This window comes from Hordeum vulgare, chromosome 3H (genome assembly GCF_904849725.1).
Source record: "Hordeum vulgare subsp. vulgare chromosome 3H, MorexV3_pseudomolecules_assembly, whole genome shotgun sequence".
NCBI lineage: Eukaryota > Viridiplantae > Streptophyta > Magnoliopsida > Poales > Poaceae > Hordeum > Hordeum vulgare.
The window spans coordinates 29,496,325-29,520,660 of NC_058520.1; the positions used below are offsets into that span (position 1 = coordinate 29,496,325).

General features: G+C 45.5%; 1 protein-coding gene and 1 pseudogene across 3 annotated transcripts; both read left to right on the plus strand.

Moving 5' to 3' along the window:
• The window catches only part of LOC123441428, a 40,596-nt pseudogene extending 36,394 nt beyond the window's left edge, over positions 1 to 4,202 (plus strand).
• A 1,002-nt stretch (positions 4,203 to 5,204) lies between these two features.
• LOC123439403 lies at positions 5,205 to 6,444 on the plus strand. Of its 3 annotated transcripts, none has more exons than XR_006630083.1 (3): positions 5,205 to 5,404; positions 5,509 to 6,304; positions 6,405 to 6,444. XR_006630083.1 is itself a non-coding variant. In XM_045116122.1 (2 exons), the coding sequence occupies exon 2, from the start codon at positions 5,605 to 5,607 to the stop codon at positions 6,214 to 6,216; it is 612 nt and encodes a 203-aa protein (XP_044972057.1). In that variant the 5' UTR covers positions 5,205 to 5,404; positions 5,509 to 5,604; the 3' UTR covers positions 6,217 to 6,371. The 3 variants fall into 3 exon arrangements, 1 of the variants encoding a protein (XP_044972057.1); XR_006630082.1 differs by having other exon boundaries at positions 6,398 to 6,441; XM_045116122.1 differs by lacking the exon at positions 6,405 to 6,444 and having other exon boundaries at positions 5,509 to 6,371.
• Positions 6,445 to 24,336: the final 17,892 nt, after the last annotated feature.

The following is a 24,336-nucleotide window of genomic DNA, read 5'->3' on the forward strand; positions in this document are numbered from 1 at the left end:
CAACTCCATCATCAATATGGAGAGCATCAAATATATCTGCGTCGCGGACCCATACTATATGCATGAGAGCTTCTTGGCAGTTTGCAAAGAGCACCGTGACTATGCGAGCAAGTACCTCGGTGAATTCATGATCGCTAATAAGGACAAGGAAGCGATTCTCCCGCCTTATCATCCCTCGTAAGTCATCCGCGCATATCCTTTCGTACATGTTAGTCATTCCTTTGCAAGCATGGAGGCTAATTTGAGGTGTACTTAATTTGCGCAGCGTGGGCGACGCCATTCTCATCGTTCTGTACCCGGAATACTCCCATGCTATGTGCTTGGACTCGTCGAAGAACGTCAAGAAAAAGGATTACACGCACGTAAAGAGTGTTCTCGACTCTGACTTGTGGACCTTCAGCCTGACTGGTGGATATATCAAGGTGAAAAAGTACAGGAATAAAGCATCGGCTTTCGTCCATAAGACCGACTTTTGCTGCATCCAGCAACCGCACAACAGTACGGCTGATTGATTCTACCTCATACATCACCTGATGGAGTATAGAAGGGATAATCAACGCCTTCACATGTCAGCTACTAGGGAAGATGCTGAGATTGTCAAATGGGCCAGAAGCATAGGAAAGACACCGGATCATTGAATCCGAGCTGAGTTTTATCACATACAGTGTGAACTAGCCCAAGTGATCATGAAGCAAGTCCTCGAACCAACGGGGATGTTCTACCATGGGCCAATCACGCGGGTTGATGTCCGAGCACTGCTAGTCGCTCAGTGTCTGGACCTGAAGCCTTTCACGAAGCTTGGGTGCATCCTCCCTGACTATGAAGATTAAAACGCCGACATGAACGACTGATTGTCAATGACAATGTGATGTAACTAAACCGTGGTCCTAAACTAGCATGCCTTATCACTACTGTCTTTCTATGGCAAAACTTTGAAATTATGCACGGCGAAACTATGTGATGTAACTAAACCATGGTCCTGAACTAGCGTAGATCGCTTTAGTTAATTAGTTTGGGTATGAGGAACTTCGTCATTTATGTTTACTATTGGTTGCTTTTATTTTGCTAATCATGCCTCTTTGATTTCTTAAGTACATTATGTTGCATATTATCGTTCAAATCAACAACTCACGATGCAGGTACCTAGATCGGAGATGGCGAAGGACTACTACGTCGTGTACGTTGGGAGGGTTCCAGGAGTCTACGACCACTGGCCAGTGATACGTCTCAAACGTATCTATAATTTTTGATGGTTTCATGCTGTTATCTTGTCATCTTTGGATGTTTTATATACCTTTTATATCTTTTTGGGGACTAACTTATTAATTCAGTGCCAAGTGCCAGTTCCTGTTTTTTCTGTGTTTCTGGCTCTTTTCAGATCTAATTTTGGAATGGAGTCCAAATGGAATAAAATCCCTGAAATAATTTTTTCCCGAACAGAAGAAGATCAGGGGGCTTGAGGGCCAAGCTAGGAGGGCTACAGGGGGCCCACAAGCCCCCTATCCGCCACCAGGGGCGGCGGCCAGCAGGCTTGTGGCCTCCCTGGCGCCCCTTGACCTAGCTCCTTCGCCTATATATTTCCGAAAATATAGAAAAAAAACAAGGGATCCACGAAAATACTTTTCTACCGCCGCAAGCTTCCGTTTCCGCGAGATCTCATTTGGAGACCCTTCCCGATACCCTGCCGGAGGGGACTTTGGAGTTGGAGGGCTTCTACATCAACATCATCGCCCCTCCAATGACTCGTGAGTAGTTCACTTCAGACCTATGGGTCCGTAGTTAGTAGCTAGATGGCTTCTTCTCTCTCTTGGATCTTCAATACAAAGTTCTCCATGATCTTCATGGAGATCTATCCGATGTAATCCTCTTTGGCGGTGTGTTTGTCGAGATCCGATGAATTGTGGATTTGTGATCAGATTGTCTATGATATATATTTGAGTCTCTGCTGATTTCTTATATGCATGATTTGATATCCTTGTAAGTCTCTCCGAGTCTTGGGTTTTGTTTGGCCAACTAGATCTATGATTCTTGCAATGGGAGAAGTGCTTGGTTTTGGGTTCTTACCATGTGGTGACCTTTCCCAGTGACAGTAGGGGCAGCAAGGCACACATCGTGTAGTTGCTATCAAGGGTAACAAGGTTGGCTTTGTCGTAGATATGAGATTGTCCATCTACATCATGTCATCTTGCTTAAGGCGTTACTCTGTTCTTTTGGACTTAATACACTAGATGGATGCTGGATAGCGGTCGACGTGTGGAGTAATAGTAGTAGATGCAGAAAGTATCGGTCTACTTGTTTTGGACGTGATGCCTATAGATATAATCATTGCCATAGATGACGTCATGACATTGCGCGGTTCTATCAATTGCTCGACAGTAATTTGTTCACCCACCGTCTACTTGCTTTCATGAGAGAAGTCACTAGTAAACACTACGCCCCCGGGTCTATTCACACCTATCGTTTCCACTTTCGCTTTTACTTTGCTTTGTTACTTTGTTGCTTTCAGTTCTCACTTGGCGAAAAATATATAAGGGATTGGCAACCCCTTCATAGCGTTGGGAGCAAGCTTTTTGTGTTTGTGTAGGCACTTGTGATACTTCTTCACTGGATCGATACCTTGGTTCTCAAAACTGAGGGAAATACTTACCACCGCTGCGCTACATCACCCTTTCCGCTTCGAGGGAACACCAATGCAAGGCTCCAAGACCACGGGGAAATCCTTTGCATATTTGCCTAGGAAGTCCCTAAAGGCGTAGCTGTAGCAGAAGGATTCCTTGTGCCGTTGCTGAGGAGAATCAAGACGTCTCCCGTCAGCACGTATTTCTGGCGCCGTTGGAAGGTCTTTTGTTGCAGTAGCAGCCAGCCGCTCAGGCCCAGGTGCACAGGTACCCGGGTGCTAGCCGCAGAGGGTTCGACACCAGAGCCGAAGCGGAAAGTAGTAACTTGAGGTGGACACTCCAGCATGAGCAGGGGCGGGACCGCCGGTACTACATAGTCGCGCTCTTCCTCATGCTGATCGCTCTTCTCTTCTACATCATGTTGTAGATAGAGATGATGAAACTTGTGGGTGTGCCATGACCATGCAGTTGCACTTATTCGAGACATGACATGATCGCACTTATGTATCGCAATTTTCGAGATTATGTGATGATATTTTGTGTTGAATGATGATGATGATGATGGTATGACGAGACTATTGTATTTCTATGATATGTGAGAATGGTGTATGTTTAATATGATGTGATGAAACTATTGTATGGAATCTATATAAATACATCACAAATACGTAGAGGGTGCAAATCTGTGAAAGTAGTAAAAGTTAGAAGTAGCACTGGTAAATACTTACCAGTAGCGCTGCTTAGCAGCAGCGCTTACTATGGGAAAGTGCTACTACTATAGTTAGCAGTAGCTGTGGACTGGGAAGCGCTACTACTAACACTACTTATTAGTAGCACTCCCATACCAGCGCTACTACTAGTGTTTAGCTGTAGCGCGGTAGCAGTAGCGCTTGGCCCAGCGCTATTGCTACGCATATTTCCAGCGCTACTACTAGGGTTTTCCCTAGTAGTGTCACGGGCGTTTCCATCTGTGGTGGGGCGAGTCCGTTGGTAGATTCGATCCCGGCCCCGAAGTGGATGACGCCGAAGGGGGCCGAGACGAAGGTGTGCGCCTCCTCTGCGGTCACCTTGGTGCGCATCGTCATAGGTAAGTAGCCGGGCAGGCGGTGACTCGGGCCCGCATCCTCGGTAGCGGGCGTCGGCATGCGTGGAGGCAGCAAGTGCGCCGGCGGAGCACTGGTTGGAGGCGGGTCTTCTGCTGTGGATGCGGCGGCGTCCGCGTGCAGCATCGGGGCGGCAAGGCCGACGAGCAGCCATGGGTCAAGACCGACGAGGGCATGCGTGGTGGTGCCAATGCCGATGGGAGCTCCCTGGGCAGCGTTCTCTTTGGCGTGCTGGCCACCCGTGGCATGTCGAGGTGCGCGGTAACCGCCCCCAGGCGACACCACCAACGACACCCCGGCCGCAACCAGCGGCACTCAGTCCGCGTCCAGGGGCAGCACGACACCGATGAGTAGGAAACGACTCTAACGTTTGTCCTCACTGATAAGGCGGAGGAAAAAGGAAGTGAGGGACGACATCTCACCGGCGGCGAGCGCTCCTTCCCTTCTCTCTTTCTCTGTTGCTACTCCTCTCTTCAGGTAGTTCTACATGCTCATAACGTGTTTTATATTGAAATGGAAATCTATGTCTTATTGATCCAAAGGAAGAAGCATATATACAGGGGAGGAGACGCGACTACTCAAGGAGGCGTCGGTTCCAACTAGTGGGACGAGGCATCAGTTGCAGGAGTACAATCGTACACCCATCATGGGCAAAGGGAGATTTCCCGTAATTACAATATGTAATTAATCTTAACAGAACCATCTTGTTCCCATTTCTCTTCACCATCGTATGAAGATCTCAGCCGCCATGGTTGGCCTCCTTGGTAGTGATTTCTCAAGTGATGCGAGGGGTGCTGCGAGGGCGGTGGTTCGGTTGCAAGGGCAACCGTAGCTCAGGCGATGTTGTGACGGTGCCGCCGTGCTGCGTGCGGTGTTGCAACGGCGCCGCCGTGCTTCAAGGCGGTGTTGTGACGGCGTCGCCATGCTGTGAGCCAGTGCTGCGACGACGTTATGCGAATTGGGCTGCCAATGTTGTGACGAGGTCGTCGTGTTGCGAGCCGTTGTGGCGAGGTCGTCGTGTTGCAAGCCGCTGGGAACGAGTCGTCGTGCTGCGAAGGGCACTACTAGAAAAACGGCTATAGCTAATATGGACATTAATGTCGCACCATGTATGTGGCGCGCCACTGCTATATAGCAATGGCGCACCAGATATAAGTGCGTCATTAATGGTCATATTACTAATGGCGCACCTGGTGTGTGGTGCGCCATTACTAGTTTTGTCCTGGCCCCACACCCTTTCCAGACTTAGCAGTGACGCACCAGGAGAAAGTGAGCCATTACTAATTTTAACTAGTAATGTCGCACCAAACCCACGGTGCGCCACTATTAACAGAAAGAATTCAATTTTTTTTTCAAAACTAGTAATGACGCATCACACACCAGGTGCATCATTAGTAACCCTGATTACCAATGACGCATTCTTAGGAGGTGCGCCACTGATAACCTGAGAGCGGCTAGATATTTTTGGCAGCCACCTGCCATACTCACTTTCCCCACTTCATTCTCTCCACCTTGAACCCGAACCCTAGTCTAAACCCTAGTTGAATCCCCTCCCCCACTGCGTCGATTCGCCTCGATCCGGCGTGAATCCCCTTCCCGTTCCCACGGCAGCGGATCCTCACCCGATTTACGGCTCGCCGTCACCCCGCTGCGACCTTGTCCCGCAACCCCGCCATGGCTACGGTGCGCTTCTCTTCCCCTTGTGAAATGGCCAACTATTGTACGTAGTCGTAGCATTGCATCTTGGCGACAGCCCTCCTCTGATTCGTTTCTTTCACAAATGGCAGGATACATTTCGGATCAACTGACTGCAATCGCGGATCCCCTTCTCCGCTCCGCACAAGGGGAAGAGCATAATCCAAGCTGCCGTGCGTAGATCCACAATGGCGGAACCGGCAGGCTGGTCCGCGCTCCCGTCCGATCTGCTCAACCGCGTCGCAGACCGCCTCCTCGCCACCAACGACGTCGACTACTACATGGACCTCCGCACAGTGTGCAGCCCCTCGAGCCGCGCCACCGACGACCCCAAGAACATCCCGGATCCCCGGTTCCGCCCGAGCCAGTGGATAGTGATCGACGAGGTCATTCGCACGACCTGCATCAACTTCCAGCGCCACACGCCCCTCCTGGTTAACACCGCCACAGGCCGCGCACTCCGCGAGTACCTGCCGATGCTCCGCAACTACTATGTCATTGCCACTACACACGGCAGCTTCTTCGTCCTCGCGGACAGGAAGCCCCCTCGCGCCGCGTGCGTCCTCAACCCGTTCACCGGCTACCTTGTCCGTTTTGCGGCGCCCATGGTCCCCGACATGGGTGCTCCTGCTGCCGCTCTCGTTGGTTCTACACTCGTCTTGATTTACGATGAATATGTACAATGTACATGGCTGATCCTGGCAGCGGATGTTTCACTGAGTTTCAGGACTGGTATCCTGACAGTGGATGTTTCGACGAGTCTCGGGACTGGTATGCTCATAAGAAGCCGGGCTTCTTAGGATTTATCTACAGTGGTGTTGATTTGGGCGACAAGATCCACGGTCTGATGAGTTCGTTCGGTGTTCACCCAAATGAATTGTGCTATTAGTGCGTTGCTTTTCTCTTCCGATCCTTTTGTTGCATACTTATATATTGCTTATATATTATTTGTGAATTGCTACTAACGTTTTGTTTGTCTAGTGCATAGAGATGTTGTCGTATGTCGTGTACAAGGGTGAGGTTCCCGGAGTCTACGATCATTGGGAGAAGTGTCGGAGACAGGTTCATCGTTTCAGTGGTAACAGTTACAAAGGATACACCACTAGGGCGGAGGCGAAAGCTAGATACGCGCTCTATCTAGCGGGAGAGAGAAGGGAGCGGAGGAGGAACCGGATGAAGATCAGTTTCATCACGGTGATGCTCATCGTGACCGCAACCCTCTTCTATGTGATGGTAGTTTAGATAAACTTTGTTCTAACTTTTTAATGTGAAGACAAACTCGCTACACCGTTAACATGGTCAATCATTATACATTAAATAATACAAATCTGTAATTTAAGTAGTTTTGGAATTCTTGATTTTTATATCTAAATATAGTTACTCCTATATGATTTCTAGGCACCGCTACACCTTTTTTTTAGTACTTTCCTTGATTGCCATAATGTGTATTAAACTTACATTCAAGACACAGATATACCGAAGGGAGTATTAATGGCAGGCAATGAAATAAAATAATCCATTCAATAAATGCGTACCTTTTTCTGTGCAGGCAATTAACTGGCTGCTATCTTGCACCATATCATGTACGTATGTGTACATATTCCCATTCTCTATATCTTAGCCATTCACAGCACAAAACACACAGACCCCAAAGTGAATTCTTCTTCTTTCTTATTAGACATACTGATGGCAAAAATTTCGCAGATGCTTGTCACCGTCATGTGCCTTCTGCTTATGTGCAGCGGCCTTCAAGTCCATGGTATGTTTATCATATCCATATCACTCTTACTATTCCATACAGATCTTATGATAGATGAACTGATTTCTTTGCATAAATAAACAAATTGGGTCTTGTTGTATCGATCCATCAGTTTAGGAGTTTCTGTGCATACTATTAAATCCGAATTCTCCTGCTATAGTTTAGCCGGAAGAAGTATAATTATGTATATGCTATACATGATGAACAGGAGGAGAGGACGCCAACATCAGAACTAGCAGCATCCCAGTACAGCCAGCAACAAGGGTTCTACCAGCAACATATTTTCCTCAGACAACCGTATCAAGACAGTGTGACCTATGCCACTGCAGCCATGATAACGAAAAAACTTTTTATACAACAATATGCTGTCAGGAGATAACTTGCAATGATCCTGCACATCCAAGAGCCACTTGTTTACTTCGCAGACTCTCATGCGGCTGTGACGAAAAAACATGCAAGTAGTTCATGCAATTAAAAGTTTTTTGTGTGTATTTTTCTTTAATAAAGTGGGCATTGGTGCCAAAACATGTTTGTTTATTCTGTGGCCGTGCTCATGTTGTTTATGTGCAATCTGAATCTTCTGGTCTTTTCGGCCGCTGAGTTTCCGCAGATCCTCCATGGTTGTACTCTTTGTGTCGTCGCTGGTACTCCTTATCAGTGATCCAAATGATCTTATATTTTTTTACAGAGAAAGTACTTGTCAAATATGTGACTCATTGCCCTGATGCAAGGATGCTCTACGCTGTAGTTTTTAGCTTGGGTAGGTGTTGCAATCTGAAAAGAAAACCTTTTCCTCATAAAAGAAATCCCAGAAGCATGTTCAACCATGTAGACGGCATGAACATGCTTTTCAAAAAAAATACTTCCTCCGTCTCAAAATAAATGTCTTAAACTTAGTACTAATTTATACTAAAGCTAGTATAAAATTAAGACAGTTATTTTAAACGAAGGAAGTATCATTTCTTTTAAAGTATTTTTTTATTGTATTGTTCGCGTGGGATCATGTGAACTCCGGAGAAGAATTAAATATCCGAGATCTACGCCCTCCCTTAACATTTTCATCCGCTACTTAAAAACACACTCATCACTATCATAGAAAATTTGTCGCAAGTGTCATTTCGTTTAGTCAAGCATGGTCGTATCATGAACCTTCTAGCTCCACGCGACAAGCCAGTTCCAAATTGTACTGAGCAAATCAACGTATTTCATTCTCGGGAATGAAATGTGCTATGAGCAATGCAACATTTTCACCGTAGCCCTCTCGATTTTTTTTTAAATGCATCCAATATTTTTTGTGTGGTCATATATCTCTCCTCTCCATTCTTTCCCCCTTTCCACAAGAATCCCATCAAATCTCATGCGCATCTCAACCACCGCTTCGCTGCCATATGCATTTGTAAAAAAAAAACTCTCATCCTCCCTAAAGAGGTCCCTACCTTTCCTCTCAAGTTCATTGTGAGTTGCATGTGTCTTGGCACCTACACCCGTCTTCCCCGACCTTGCTAGAGCACCCACCACCGGCCTCCCATCTCCCCTCCTGCACGGGGCCTCATGTCGCATTTGCACGACGGAGGTGGTGGTGCATGCAGGAGAGAGGTCATACAGAAGGCACACATGAAGTCCACAATGTCACTCAACCAGTTGGGGGCTCCCCGCCTCACCACCATTCGCCGCATCAAGATCACGACTTGCCCCACCACGTCACATCTCTCCTCGTTTGTGGAGTTTGTCGATGTATGGCTTGCTTGGCCTTGAAGGAAACTCCGATGGTCCAGCTGAATGTGACCTCATCATAGGGCCTACTCGACTCCGAGGTGACGCCATCTCCGAGCCACCTCCCTCCACCTGAGCTCACGTTGTGCGCCGAGTCCAGACCAAACCCATAGGCCAGGCATATGGGGTACTATCACTGGCCCCTCATGAGGCAGATGCCCAGCTGCACACGTCTACCCTTGACCCTTGAGGCCCTATAGCATAAATTCCAAAAACTTGAAGTACCAAACAAGCCCTCGCCATGCACGACTCAGAAAATACCGAGTATCCGTTGATACCTTGATTTCTCGTAATAAACTGGTTGATACCTCGTCTCCTTGATGCCTGAACTCCCCTGCTAGCCTTTTCGAGTTGATGGAATAACTGTGTGGCTTTTGTGCTTGCCTTCCCAAGGTAGCTCTTCTCCAATTCTAAACAATAGTTCTACTTTGCCAAGAGTTGGTATGTTTTCATCAATCCACTTCCCAATTTGCTTTTAAATAACTTTCCTCTTCTACTCGCGTAATTTATGTTGTGTTCTGAACTATACAATTACAATTAGATTCAAACCAGTACTCAAGAAAATGATTAAGGGGAAAAGAATCATGCAATTAATCACTGCTATGTTTATTGTGGGGTCTTGTTCTTGTGTGCGCGGGCAAGTGCCCTCAATATCCGTCAACAGCTTGTCATATCTTCCTTTATTTGCTTTGGGTGTCGCACGAAAATTCCTATTTGTCATGAAAAAGGGCCAAGATTTCGCAAAAGGCGCAGGCAATTTGTGATGGCCCATTTTAGCTAGCTTACGCACTGGGATTTCGGTTCTCAAAGTCTTTTCTTGTTTGGTTTATTACTGATTTGGGGGACCTTCTAAAACCTTTTTGTCTGTCTTTCTGTCACTAGTGGGGACGGGGCCTTTAGCCCCGGCCCGTAAGGGGCTTTAGTCCCGGTTCACCAACCGGGACTAAAGGGGCGGGACTAAAGGCCCAACCTTTAGTCCCGGTCCTGTTCCAAGCCGGGACTAAAGGTGCTCCACTTGGGCGCCTCGTAGCGTCCTCAGGGGCAGGCCCTTTAGTCCCGGTTCGTTACACGGACCGGGACTAAAGAGTTTCAGATTTTGTTTATTTTTGGGTTTTAGGGTTTTATGGTTTAGGTGTTCGGAAGATTAACGTGATGCCTCGTTTGGTGTTCGGGAATTAGTTTTCATATAAATTAAATAAAAATAATTATGCATATATATATATATATAAGATTAACTTATCTTACAAGCGAGCATATATATACAATTATATGGAGATATGAATTATCGGGACTAGAGCCCGTCTATTCGATTACATGGACGAACATCAGTAATGGCCCCTAGCTACACTAAATCGTCCTTTGTCATCTATAGCTTCCGTCCTCAGAAAGATCGCAAGCTCCTCTACAACAGCAATCTCGCGTTGCTCTGGTAGGACCTTCGTCCTCATGGCCGTGTACTATATAAGAAGAGGAGATGAATATGAATATCAATCATGATAACAAAGAATGACGGGTAAAAATAGAGGTGTGAATGTTCATTGCTTACATTGAATCTATGATCCTTGTGCTCAGAGGTAAACGTGCGAATGGTCTCGCAAACATAGTATCCGCATAGATGCGTCCCCCGTGGCTGCTGGTCGCACTTTACGAGAATAGAATATATATAATCAAAATAATAATCTAGCATCATAAATGTATTAAAAATAGAAGTATATCATACTACTACTTATCTGAGCCGCTCTAAAGGTCAGCTTCTTAGGCTCGATACCGGGAGTCACGCACTTGAACCGCTTCCAAACCCTGCCCGACAAGGATAATGGTTTGCTAAGTTTTTCATTAAGTGATATATCAGAAAATCATCGAAAGAGACCGATAGAGCGCAAGAATGATTGAAATTACCCTTGGAGCATGTCCTGCAGGCTTTGGAACTGTTCCAAGGGTCTCGATAATGGGTCGAAGGCATCAACTCTTCCCTTATCAATTTGAATGTCCAACAGAATCCAATGGAAGCTGCACATGTATATATATATACATATATATATATATACATATATATATGTCAGTAACTTATCAGAGCCGTTAGGAACAGGTTGGCTGTCAGGACCCTTTCCAAAGATTACTTTTAAATCTTTGACCATATCAAATACTTCAGCACCAGTACGGATGACATGCTTCCCCCGGGGTTCTGCCTTGCCATTGAAATGCTTGCCTTTTTTCTTTAAGGGATGCTTGGGCGGAAGAAAACGACGATTGTACGGGTACACATTCTTCCTACATTTGTCCAGATATATATACTTTCTGTCTGATCCAAACAGTGCGTGCATGCATTGTATTCCTTGTTTGACTGTCCTGAAATGTTACTAAGAGCAGGTCAATCATTGATGGTTACAAAAAGCAACGCTCGAAGGTCAAATTCCTCTTGTTTGTGCTCGTCCCACACACGTACACCTGGTTCGGCCCACAACTGTAAAAGTTCATCAACTAATGGCCTTAGGTACACATCAATATCGTTGTCGTGTTGCTTTGGACCTTGGATAAGCACTGGCATCATAATGAACTTCCGCTTCATGCACAACCAAGGAGGAAGGTTGTAGATACATAGAGTAACGGGCCAGGTGCTGTGACTGCAACTCTGCTCCCCAAAAGGATTCATGCCATCTGTACTCAGACCTAACCATAAGTTCCTTGCGTCAGTTGCAAATCACGGGAACTCTCTCTCGATTTTTCTCCACTGCCGACCATCAGCGGTGTGCCTCAACTTATCGTCTTTCATACGATCTTCCATGTGCCATCGCAACAACTTCGCATGATATTTATTTCTGAACAGACGTTTCAACCGTGGTATTATAGGAGCATACCACATCACCTTGGTAGGAAACCTCTTCCTGGGTGGCTCACCCTCAATATCACCAGGGTCATCTTTTCTGATCTTATACCGCAATGAAGTGCATACCGGGCATTTATCCATATTCTCGTACTTCTCACCGCGGTAGAGGATGCAGTCATTAGGGCATGCATGTATGTTCTACACGTCTAATCCTAGAGGGCAGACAAGCTTCTTTGCTACGTACGTGCTGGCGGGCAATTCGTTCTTTCTTGCAAGCATCTTCTTCATTAGTACCAGCAACTTTTCGAATGACGAGTCAGTCACACCGGTCTTTGCCTTCCACTTCAGCAATTCCAGTGTGCTACCCAGCTTCTTCTGGCCATCTTCACAAGTTGGGTACAACAATTTGTTGTGGTCCTGTAACATCTGCTCGAACTGCAACCTCTCCTTTTCTGTGTCGCAACCTTGCCGTGCATCAGAAATGACCCGGCCAAGATCATCAGGGGGCTCATCTGGTTCCCGTTCTTCATCCTGATCTTCTTCTTCATTGTCTTCCATTGCGGTATCAGCATACTCAGGGAACATAGATCGGTAGTTGTCATCATCGTTCTCTTCTTCTTCATCGTCGTCTTCCATCATAACCCCTCTTTCTCCGTGCTTGGTCCAAACATTATAGCCCGACATAAAACCGGACCGAAGCAAGTGGCTCTGAATGACTCTTGAGGAAGTGTAATCCTTCTCATTCCGACATTCAACACATGGACAAAACATATAGCCACCACCATGCTTGTTCGCATCGGCTGCATCTCGAAAAGAATGCACGCCTTCTCTGTAAGCGGCTGTGCGTCGATCACCGTACATCCATGGATGGCTCATCTGTGTTATACGACAGTATATCAAATACAATCACGATCCTAAAAATTAGTACCGCACGGTCTAAACGAGGAAATATAGTTGCTAACCTTTTAGAATAAGTAGAAATAAAGAGGAAGAGGTTTAAGCGTGGCTCGGGCATCTCATATCGTAGTTGTGTTCGGTGAACTGAAGCGGCATCGCTCTAACACACATTTCAACAAACACCTCTAGTGCATCCAAAAAAATGGAGAGCTAGCACACACCCACACTCTTTCATCCAAGAAATATGCAAGGAAGAGGGGAGAGGGGGGTTGTGCTATATATAGGCAGAGGACTTTAGTCCCGGTTTGAGACACAAACCGGGACTAAAGGTGGCGCACATGCGGGCTGCCCACCGCGTAGCCCTTTAGTCCCGGTTTGGGACACGAACCGGGACTAAAGGCTCCTTACGGGCCGGGACTAAAGCCTTGAGGGAGGCATTGAGAATTGCGGCGACGTGGCCGGGCCTTTAGTCCCGGCCCAGAGGCAGGCCGGGACTAAAGGGTCCCGGCCAAAGACCCGTTTTCCACTAGTGTGTTTGATCCTTTTCACCACATTTTTTTGCTCATTTATTTTGTTTTCCACTATTTTTATTTTTGAAGAAGGTTCCCTATTTTCATGTTTTTTCTTACCGATTTTATCTTTTCTCTTTCACAATTTCAGTAAAATGATATTCTAAAAATGTTCTACTTTTTATAAAATGTTTGTGAAATTTAAAAATGTTAGGATTTTTTAAAACATTCAAATATTCCATAAATCGGGATTTTTAAATGTTAAGTTATTTGAAAATTTTAAAAAACTGATCCTATGTTTTTGAATATGTTCCACAATATTTTTAACAAATGTCCCCCCCTCCCCAAAAAATCACGTTTTTCTAAAAACAATGCTCAAAAATAATATTTAAAAAACTTCACCTTTTTAGGGAAAAAAAAACTGTGTTTCTTGGAACTCTAAGAAACATCTAACTAAAAACTAAAGAAACCGCTAGAAACCACAACAGGAAAAACCACTCGCTTGAAAAAGAAAAATAAACTAAGCTGATAGCAATAGTTGCTTAATGAGACCGTATAAGGACACCTTTGGTTCACATATACTCCTTCCGTTCTTAGATGTGGGTGTATAGTTTTTTGTGAAAAAATTCAGATTATAAGGTGTATTCATTTGATTGACACTTTTGCCCCTGCAATAGCTAGTCCCACGCCTGGTCTTCCTAGAAAAAAGGAGATTACGTACATGTGACGTGCATGTTGTGGTTAGGTAAGATTTGTGGTTAGTTAAAAAAGAGATCAGTCCAAATCCCGCCGGTCCTTCATTTTAGGAAAAAAAAACTGATTTGCTCCTCTTATACTCCTATCCCATGCAGTACTACTCGTGTGTCATCTTTGTTCGGTCTTTCACATGGACGAGCAGCACGGCGCAACCTCCTATCCCATGCAGTCGGTGATTCCGATGGAGCCACAAACGGAGCCGGCCACCTTGCTTTCGACAAAGCCAGCGTTTTCCCTTTGTAATGAGGAGGAGAGCAAGACGGCGGACTACGTCGAGAAGGTAAAGCCTACCAGTTCCGTTTCATCAAAAAAAGATGAGATGCAGCTATCCGCCATGCCTTGTCTCAAGTGTCATGAAGTGAAAGCAACAATGAACATGCCGGTAATTAACTGGCTCACGGACATGGCTTCATACGTATGTTCCGGCTGCGGCGAGACTCGAATTTTGTTTGAGACTCGAATGTTGGTTCCTCTGGAATAGTATGCTCATCAAACATGGACAAGCAAAACCTAACCCGTCCAACCTTGTTTTCATCTGTCAATGTGGATTTGATGGCATTTGTGTGACGCCTCAACAAGCCCTCCTTCAAACAACGCCATAGCGTCGTCTTTGCCATGTGCAACTCATTTGCTAAATCTTTAAGAGTTGTTCTTTTTCTCAAATCCACTTGTTTCACATCCTCCGGATCAAACTCTATCCCCTTGCGGCCACAGTTTTTTGCCCTTTTGTTTTCCAGTGCGTGTATTCCACCAGCTTCCTTGCATTGCTTCCACCAATTTTGCACTGTCAGCTGAGGTATGCTCGTAAGTTCAGAAACTTCTTTGGACACTCCACGACTCAATACCCCAGCTTCAGTCCTCTCAAGCACCATAGCGTACACAACATGCTTCTCATGGAGTTGGTACCACCTTCTTTTCCTAATCAATGTACCATTGACACCTACAGAATAATTGAAGATTACACAATGGGGATTCTGCAGCAAGGTTGTCCTAATTGGATGGTTTGAAAAAATTAGTTTACCTGAGGCTCCTCCATTCCCATCTCCTTGCACATTGTTATCTGCATGTTGTTCTTCTACATGTTCCACAGAATCACCGACTCCGCCATTCTCGTTTGCGTCTGCAATCAGACATGTGCTTACAAATTACTCATAACATAATTAATTTATGACAAACAACACATTTGGAGTACTGCGGTTTTTAGATTATAACAGTACATGTGGTCTACGTCTACAGGCGAATTGCTAATCTCCTAGTAGTAGTACTGATCATGATGTACGTACACATGATCTACGTACACACGTATACATGAACTACACATGATCTACGTACACATGAACTACTGCACCTAACCATGAATTTAAACATGAGCACTTTGCCGCATCAAAGTTTCAGATTGTGCAGTATACTCAGGAATACATACCTTGATTTACACGTACCACAGGCCACCTAGTCACTGGATGGGGGCCGCGCCTTGACCCGGTCGTCGACCGTGTGCATGCACGTCATCCTCGCTGCCTCCTCCCTCGCCGTTACCATTTGTCATTGCCTGGTTGACAGCTGAACGTACACACTGAGCAAGTTGTGATCTTCGAGCGCTGCCTCCTCCATGTCCTGTATGGCCAGCGCTTCCTCGTCCACGTCCCACGCCCACAGCCCTTCCTCTTCCTGCAAGGCCAAGCCTTCCTCCACGGCGGTGGCGAGGACTCTGTTCCATGTCTTCATCTATGATGACAGCACAAAACAATCAACTTTGGAGTCACAGAACGGATGCGAGAGAATGAATTAATCCAGTTGGACATACCGTGGTCGGGGACGACCCATTCGTACTCGTAGTTCATCTCAGACGCACCCTCATCCGCCTCGTTCCCAAGGCCGTCCCATTTGATCCTCTCGGAGGGGCGACCAGCCATTGGAGATGGCGAGCAAGAGAAACAGATGGCGACTGTGGGAAGGGATGCGATCGGGAGAGAGAATGAGACGACGAGGTGGGGAGGTCAGGAGGGGAGATTTTATAGCCCCGTCTCCTCCAATTTTGAAGCAAAAAATTTCAGGTAATGGCGCCATGTTGAGGCTTTGCTTCTCCGCTCCGCTGAAAGTTTTCAGGTCAGATTTTGAATTTGGTTGAGGCTTTTGTCTGCTAGCCGCACGGGAGAGAGTAGGGAGGAGGCGCGCGCCATGTTGATCGCGGGAGAATGCGCGGGGCAAAGGGGTGGCTGCGATTGGGGGAGTCTTTCCCTGAGGATCGGGGGAGAATGCGCCATCGTAGGATTTCTGGGATTTGTTATGCTAAACAAACTCAACTACCGAGAGAGAGGATCCAGGATTCCTTTTTTTCTTCCCTACTCTCACGTGATTATGGTAGGGGCATTTACGTCCAAAAGCAACGAAGGTTTCTTTTCCAGGCCATGCGTTAATATTGGTGCAAAAAACTATACACCCTACATCTAGGAACGGAGGGAGTATGTTTTTGGCCATTTTGCATACTTGTCTCGATTGGACCTGGTAGAGCTAATGCAGGCTAAAAACCAATATCTTGATGTAGTTTGGTTACCCGCATTAGGCTATTTGCATGAAGAGACCAATGTGTTAGCATACTGTTTGGTTGCAATCAGCTAAAGATGTGATCATCACTTCTCACTAGTGGTGACCTTACCACACACACAACATTGTCTTCCCCAACTAGGAAACAAGTGACAGTCTAATACAAGGTAGAAATCAACCAAATCTTCCGATGGATGGATGGATGGATGGATACTAGGGAGTCCCTCCCAAGCTAGATCCATCGATTCTCCTTGTCGCTGGAAACCAGGCGCCCCTTGAATTGTCCCCCAAACCAAGGCAACGACGCCTCCCCTCTTGTTTCCATTCATCACGCGGCACTAGTGGAAAACGGGCCTTTGGCCGGGACCCTTTAGTCCCGGCCTGCCTCTGGGCCGGGACTAAACGCCCGGCCACGTCGCCCCAATTCTCAATGCCTCCCTCGAGGCTTTAGTCCCGGCCCGTAAGGAGTCTTTAGTCTCGGTTCGTGTCCCAAACCGGGACTAAAGGGCTACGCGGTGGGCAGCCCGCATGTGCGTCACCTTTAGTCCCGGTTTGTATCTCAAACCGGGACTAAAGTCTTCTGCCTATATATAGCACAGCCCCCCTCTCCCCTGTTCCTTGCATTTTTCTTGGATGGAGGATTGTGGGTGTGTGCTAGCTCTCCACTTTTTTTATGCACTACAGGTGTTTGTTGAAATGTGTGTTAGAGCGATGCCGCTTCAGTTCACCGAACACAACTACGATATGAGATGCCTGAGCCACGCTTAAACCTCTTCCTCTTTATTTCTACTTATTCTAAAAGGTTAGCAACTATATTTCCTCGTTTAGACCGTGCGGTACTAATTTTTAGGATCGTGATTGTATTTGATATACTGTCGTATAACACAGATGAGCCATCCATGGATGTACGGTGACCGATGCACAGCCGCTTACAGAGAAGGCATGCATTCTTTTCGAGATGCAGCCGATGCGAACAAGCATGGTGGTGACTATATGTTTTGTCCATGTGTTGAATGTCGGAATGAGAAGGATTACACTTCCTCAAGAGTCATTCAGAGCCACCTGCTTCGGTCCGGTTTTATGTCGGGCTATAATGTTTGGACCAAGCACGGAGAAAGAGGGGTTATGATGGAAGACGAGGATGAAGAAGAAGAGAACGATTATGACAACTACCGATCTATGTTCCCTGAGTATGCTGATACCGCAATGGAAGACAATGAAGAAGAAGATCAGGATGAAGAACGGGAACCAGATGAGCCCGCTGATGATCTTGGCCGGGTCATTTCTGATGCACGGCGAGGGTGCGACACAGAAAAGGAGAGGTTGCAGTTCGAGCAGATGTTACAGGACCACAACAAATTGTTGTACCCAACTTGTGAAGATGGCCAGAAGAAGCTGGGTAGCACACTGGAATTGCTGAAGTGGAAGGCAGAGACCGGTGTGACTGACTCGTCATTCGAAAAGTTGCTGGTACTGATGAAGAAGATGTTTCCAAGAAAGAACGAATTGCCCGCCAGCACGTACGAAGCAAATAAGCTTGTCTGCCTCTAGGATTAGACGTGCAGAAGATACATGCATGCCCTAATGACTGCATCCTCTACCGCGGTGAGAAGTATGAGAATATGGATAAATGCCCGGTATGCACTTCATTGCGGTATAAGATCAGAAAAGATGACCCTGGTGATATTGAGGGCGAGCCACCCAGTAAGAGGGTTCCTGCCAAGGTGATGTGGTATGCTCCTATAATACCACGGTTGAAACGTCTGTTCAGAAATAAAGATCATGCGAAGTTGTTATGATGGCACATGGAAGATCGTATGAAAGACGATAAGTTGAGGCACACCGCTGATGGTCGGCAGTGAAGAAAAATCGAGAGAGAGTTCCCGAGATTTGCAGCTGACGCAAGGAACTTATGGTTAGGTCTGAGTACAGATGGCATGAATCCTTTTGGGGAGCAGAGTTGCAGTCACAGCACCTGGCCCGTTACTCTATGTATCTACAACCTTCCTCCTTGGTTGTGCATGAAGCGGAAGTTCATTATGATGCCAGTGCTTATCCAAGGTCCAAAGCAACCCGGCAACGATATTGATGTGTACCTAAGGCCATTAGTTGATGAACTTTTACAGCTGTGGGCCGAACCAGGTGTACGTGTCTGGGACGAGCACAAACAAGAGGAATTTGACCTTCGAGCGTTGCTTTTCGTAACCATCAATGATTAACATTTCAGGACAGTCAAACAAGGGATACAATGCATGCAGACATTGTTAGGATCAGACAGAAAGTATATATCTGAACAAATGTTGGAAGAATGTGTACCCGTACAATCGTCGTTTTCTTCCGCCCGAGCATCCCTTAAAGAAAAAAAGGCAAGAATTTCAATGGCAAGGCAGAACCCCGGGGGAAGCCTGTCATCCGTACTGGTGCTGAAGTATTTGATATGGTCAAAGATTTAAAAGTAATCTTTGGAAAGGGTCCTGGCAGCCAACCTGTTCATAACGGCCCTGATAAGCGCGTACCCATGTGGAAGAAGAAATCTATATTTTGGGAGCTACCCTACTGGGAAGTCCATGAGGTCCGCTCGGCAATCGACGTGATGCACCTGACGAAGAATCTCTGCGTGAATATTCTAGGCTTCCTGGGCTTGTATGGGAAGTCAAAAGATACACCGGAAGCACAGGAGGACCAGGAACGTCATAAAGGAAGAGATGGCATGCATCCAGGGCAGTTTCAAGGGCGTGCCAGCTACGCTCTTACTAAGGAAGAGAAGGAAATCTTCTTTGAAGTCTTTTTCAGTATCAAGGTCCCGACTGGCTTCTCGTCGAATATAAAGGGAATCGTAAATATGAAAGACAAAAAATTCCAAAACCTAAAGTCTCATGACTGCCACGTGCTTATGATGCAATTGCTTCCGGTTGCATTGAGGGGAATTCTACCGGAAAATGTTCGCCTGGCAATTGTGAAGGTATGTGCATTCCTCAATGCAATTCAGAAGGTAATCGATCGAGAAAGTCTATCAGGGTTACAGATTGATGTGGTATAATGTCTGGTCAGCTTTGAGTTGTTGTTCCCGCCATCCTTCTTCAATATAATGACACACCTCCTAGTTCACCTAGTCGAAGAGATTAGAATTCTCGGTCCTGTGTTTCTACACAATATGTTCCCCTTCGAGAGGTTCATGGGAGTCTTAAAGAAATATGTTCGTAACTGTGCTAGGCCAGAAGGAAGCATCTCCAAGGGCTATGGAACAGAGGAGGTCATTGAGTTTTGTGCGGACTTTCTTCCTGACCTTAAGCCGATTGGTGTTCCTGAATCTCGGTATGAGGGTAGGCTGACAAGAAAAGGCACACTAGGAAGGAAAGCAAAAGTATGTATGGACGGGCATTCTTTCTCTCAAGCACACTACACAGTTCTACACAATTCCACCGTGGTGGCTCCGTATATCGTGATACACAAGAATATTCTACGTTTCGAAAACCCGGGGAAGGCTGACTCTTGGATTAAAGGGGAACACGAGAAGACTTTCGGCAGTTGGTTGCAGACACATCTCATGAATGACGACACCGTTGGAGATGAGCTGTACTGTTTGGCCAGGCCACCATCTTCGACTATATGTACTTTCGAAGGGTATGAGATAAATGGGAATACATTTTACATGGTTGCCCAAGATAAAAAGAGCACCAACCAAAATAGTGGTGTCCGCTTTGATGCAACAGACGAGAATGGGCACTGTTTGGAAACATATTACGGGTACATAGAGGAGATATGGGAACCTGACTATGGACCTACTTTTAAGATCCCTTTGTTTCGGTGCAAATGGGTGAAGCTGACAGGAGGCGGGGTAGTTGTAGACCAAAAGTACGACATGACAACAGTGGATCTCAACAATCTTGCGTACATGGATGAACCATTTGTCCTAGCCAATGATGTCGCTCAGGTTTTCTATGTGAAGGACATGTTTACAAAAACGAGAAAAAGAAATCAGCAAAAGAAGATATCGTCCGATGAGCCAAAACGCCACATAGTTCTTTCAGGGAAAAGAAACATCCTGGGAGTAGATGACAAGACAGACATGTCACAAGATTATAATAAGTTTCATGAAATTCCGCCCTTCAAAGTGAAAACTGACCCAAGCATCCTACTGAATGATGAAGATTCTCCATGGCTACGACCCAGAAGAAAACAGAAATAATAGATAGGAATATTGGTGCAATAATGTAGTAATGTATTAAACCTTTTATGTAATGCATGTATGGAATGTACTAAATTTCAAACACTTTTCATTTTCATAGTATCCATGTAAGAGATGAGTTCTCGTTCGAAACCCTGATACTTCGAGAGAGATTGTCCGTTTTGCACACGAAGTGCATCCAGTTTTTGTCGTAGCCCTCTCAACTTTTTAACACATGCTATGTGGGTGAAATGATGATAGCATGCCAACTTTCAACATTTTCAGAGTTTATTTGTAGTGCTTTTCAATTTCAGGGTCAAATTGGCGATTCATCTCTATTATGAAATTAAATATATCAAAAAACCATTGCAGAACATATGACCAAATTAATACAAGTTCATCATCACATTAAAGCCAAAGAACAGTAGTGATCAAATGTTATTATTGCAAAAAATAAATACATAAAGTTCTCTCATAAAACAACATACAACTATGTAAAACATTTAAATGCAACAACAAACGCGGTCAAAATCGCAACTAAGGTAACAATTGACCCAACAGCATAATGATACCAAGCCTCTTTATCAATGGCATATTTTCTAATATTCCTAATCTTCAAGCGCATTTCATCCATCTTCAAGCGCATTGCATCCATCTTCAACCGCATCACATCGATCTTCATCTTGCGATCATCGATGACATCGGCGACATGCAACTCCAGTTCCATATTCTTATCCTCAATTATTTTCAATTTTTTCTTCAAGTATTTGTTTTCTTTTTCAACCAAATTTAACTTCTCGACAAGAATTTTTATGTGGGTTGGAATTTCCGGTTCACATACCTCCTAGATTAAAAAAATATGTCACGTTGGTCGTCATAATTGTCATAAACACTAAATAAAACAAATAGTTATAAAAGATAATATATACCACATCCGAATCATAGACAGGACGAGGGCCGACGGAGGCGGATACCAAAACCATCGCACTATATAATAACAAAAAATAATGGAAGTGAGTAATTTATACAAGTATGTATCTAAATCATACAAGTAAGATTTTTTTTCTTTTAAAAAGAAGATAAGAACAAGAGGCTAACCACGGTGGTGCTCGCGACGAGATCGGCACGGGGCGATGGACAATGGTGCGGACGGGCACGGGACGACACCCTACGCATGTGCAGACTCTAAGAAGTTAATTTGAGCATTTGAAATGAGCTACACTAGCAGTGACAAATGAAAGGATGAAGTAGCTAACCTTTTAAAACACTTGTGCAGTTGGTGCACGGCCAAACCTAGACAAATATTAAGGAAAATGGAGCTTGGAGGTCGAGCTTGGAGAGGAGAAAGCTTAAGTAGAGTGGCTCGGGCATTTCATCGAACACATCATGTGCATGAACTAGAGTGGCAAGAGCATGGCATGGTCACACTTCAACAACCAAAAAACAGGGGATATGGTGGGCAGGGGCGAGGGTTTATATAAGCAACACTATAGTCCCGGTTCTTTCCACGCCCCGGGACTAAAGGCCCCTGCTTCCCGCCTTCTGGTCTGTCGAAAAAGGGCCTTTAGTCCCGGGTCGTGGCTCCACCCGGGACTACAGACCCCCTTTAGTCCCGGTTCTTGCCACACCCCGGGACTAAAGGCCCCTGCTTCCCGCCTTCTGGTGTGCCCGAAAAAGGGCCTTTAGTCCCGGGTCGTGGCTCCACCTGGGACTAAAGGGGGTCTTTAGTCCCGGATCAAGCCCCGAACCGGGACTAAAGATCCACCTGTATAAGCGGGAGTTAGAAAATTTCGAACCCAAATCGTCCATTTCTCTTCTTCTTCCTCTCGTTCCCCTGCCCGGCGCGGCACAACGACGAACTCGACGACGCCGTCAGGCTGCCCGCCGTCCTGCTTGCCGCCGCCTGCCGTCGCCGTCGTCCTGCTCACCGCGCGCCGCCCTCCTCGCCGCGCGCCGTCGACACCTCCGGCCGGTAAGCCCCCCGCCCCCTCCTCCCCAACACTCCGGCCAGTAGAAGAAAAGAAGAAAAAGGAGAAGAAAAGAAGAAAAAGGAGAAGAAAGGAAGAAAAAGGAGAAGAAAGGAAGAAAAAGGAGAAGAAAGGAAGAAAAAGGGAAGGAGAAGAAAAGAAGAAAAAGGAGAAGAAAAGAAGAAAAAGGAGAAGAAAAGAAGAAAAAGGGAAGAAAGGAAGAAAAAGGAGAAGAAAGGAAGAAAAAGGAGAAGAAAGGAAGAAAAGAAGAAAAATATTTTTTTGTCATTTAATTCCTATTGTTATTAGGTTTGTGCTAGATTATTAGGGTTAGTAATATGTAGAATTAGGAAAAGGAAAATAAGAAGAGGAGGAGAAGAAAAGAAGAAAAAGGAGAATAAGAAGAGGAGGAGAGGAGAAGAAGAGGAAAAATAGAAGAAGAGGAGAAGTAGAAGAAGAGAAAAAATTAGAAGAGGAGGAGAGGAGAAGTAGAAGAAGAGAAGAGGAGAAGTAGAAGAAGAGAAGAGGAGAAGTAGAAGTAGAAGAAGAAGTAGAATAAGAGGAGAAATAGAAGAAGAGGAAAAATTAGTTTAGGGTTACAAGAAGAAGAAATGTTTTTTTTGTCATTTAATTTTGCTATTGTATAGTGTATATGCTTAAGTGTTAATAGTGTTTCTTAGATTATGGCTTAATTTTGCTATTGTATATGCTTAAGTGTTAATAGTTTAACTTTGCTATTGTATATGCTTAAGTGTTAATAGTTTATTTTTAGCAAGAAAATTAATAGAACTAGTTTAATTTTGCTATTGTATATGCTTAAGTGTCCGGGACTGGGCTCCGCCCGGCTGGTATTTTAGAGTTTAGGTTCTAGCCAAGACCCGGGACTAAAGGTCCTCCTATATAAAACGACACTTCGAAGTTTCTAACCCCTCTTATATAGTTTGTTAGTTTATTAGTTAATCAAATGTCCGTTTTTTGCAGAACTATGGATCCACATATCAGGAACCTCGAAGAGGAAGAACTTCTCGAAGATATAATCAAAGACGGCCCCGATGTTGAACCAGCTGAATCTCCGTCGTCCTATCTAAACGCCTCCGGATATGGAATGGAGGTCGAGCGACACGAAGATGAAGCCGATGAGGCAGGAGATAGGTCCAATGACGGAGAAGGTGATAGCTCCACTGATGGAGAAGCCGGTGAAGAAATAATAAAGTCCGGCGAGGTATACATATGAAGTTCAACAATCACTTGTAATATGTGAAAAATATTGGAGATAGCTCTATATTGTATACATATACATTCATTTGACGAATGTTTCTCCCTCTTAGGCCTCGACATCGAGCAAAGCTACGAAACGAGGCCCGACTAGAAAGTTGGATGCACGGACGCATTACACCTTTGAGGTGATATTGCCTACGGGCGAACCCAAGCTTCCTAAGAATGCTGCTGACACATTCAAGAAGCAATGCGGAGTTCTCGTTAGGGATCACATCCCGATCAGCGTTCGGGAGTGGAACAAGCGCAAAGGGGAGCCGATAGTGACTATGTCGCCGAAAGGTACAAAGATAATCTTTGGAATGATCTCATGTCACATTTCAACCTGCCAGAATGTGAGAATGAAGACACCGCAGACAAACTGAGGGCCAAAGTCAAGCAATGGACTCTAAAGAAGATGGACGAACTGTTCCGTAGCTGGAAGAAGAAGCTATGGAAAAACTAT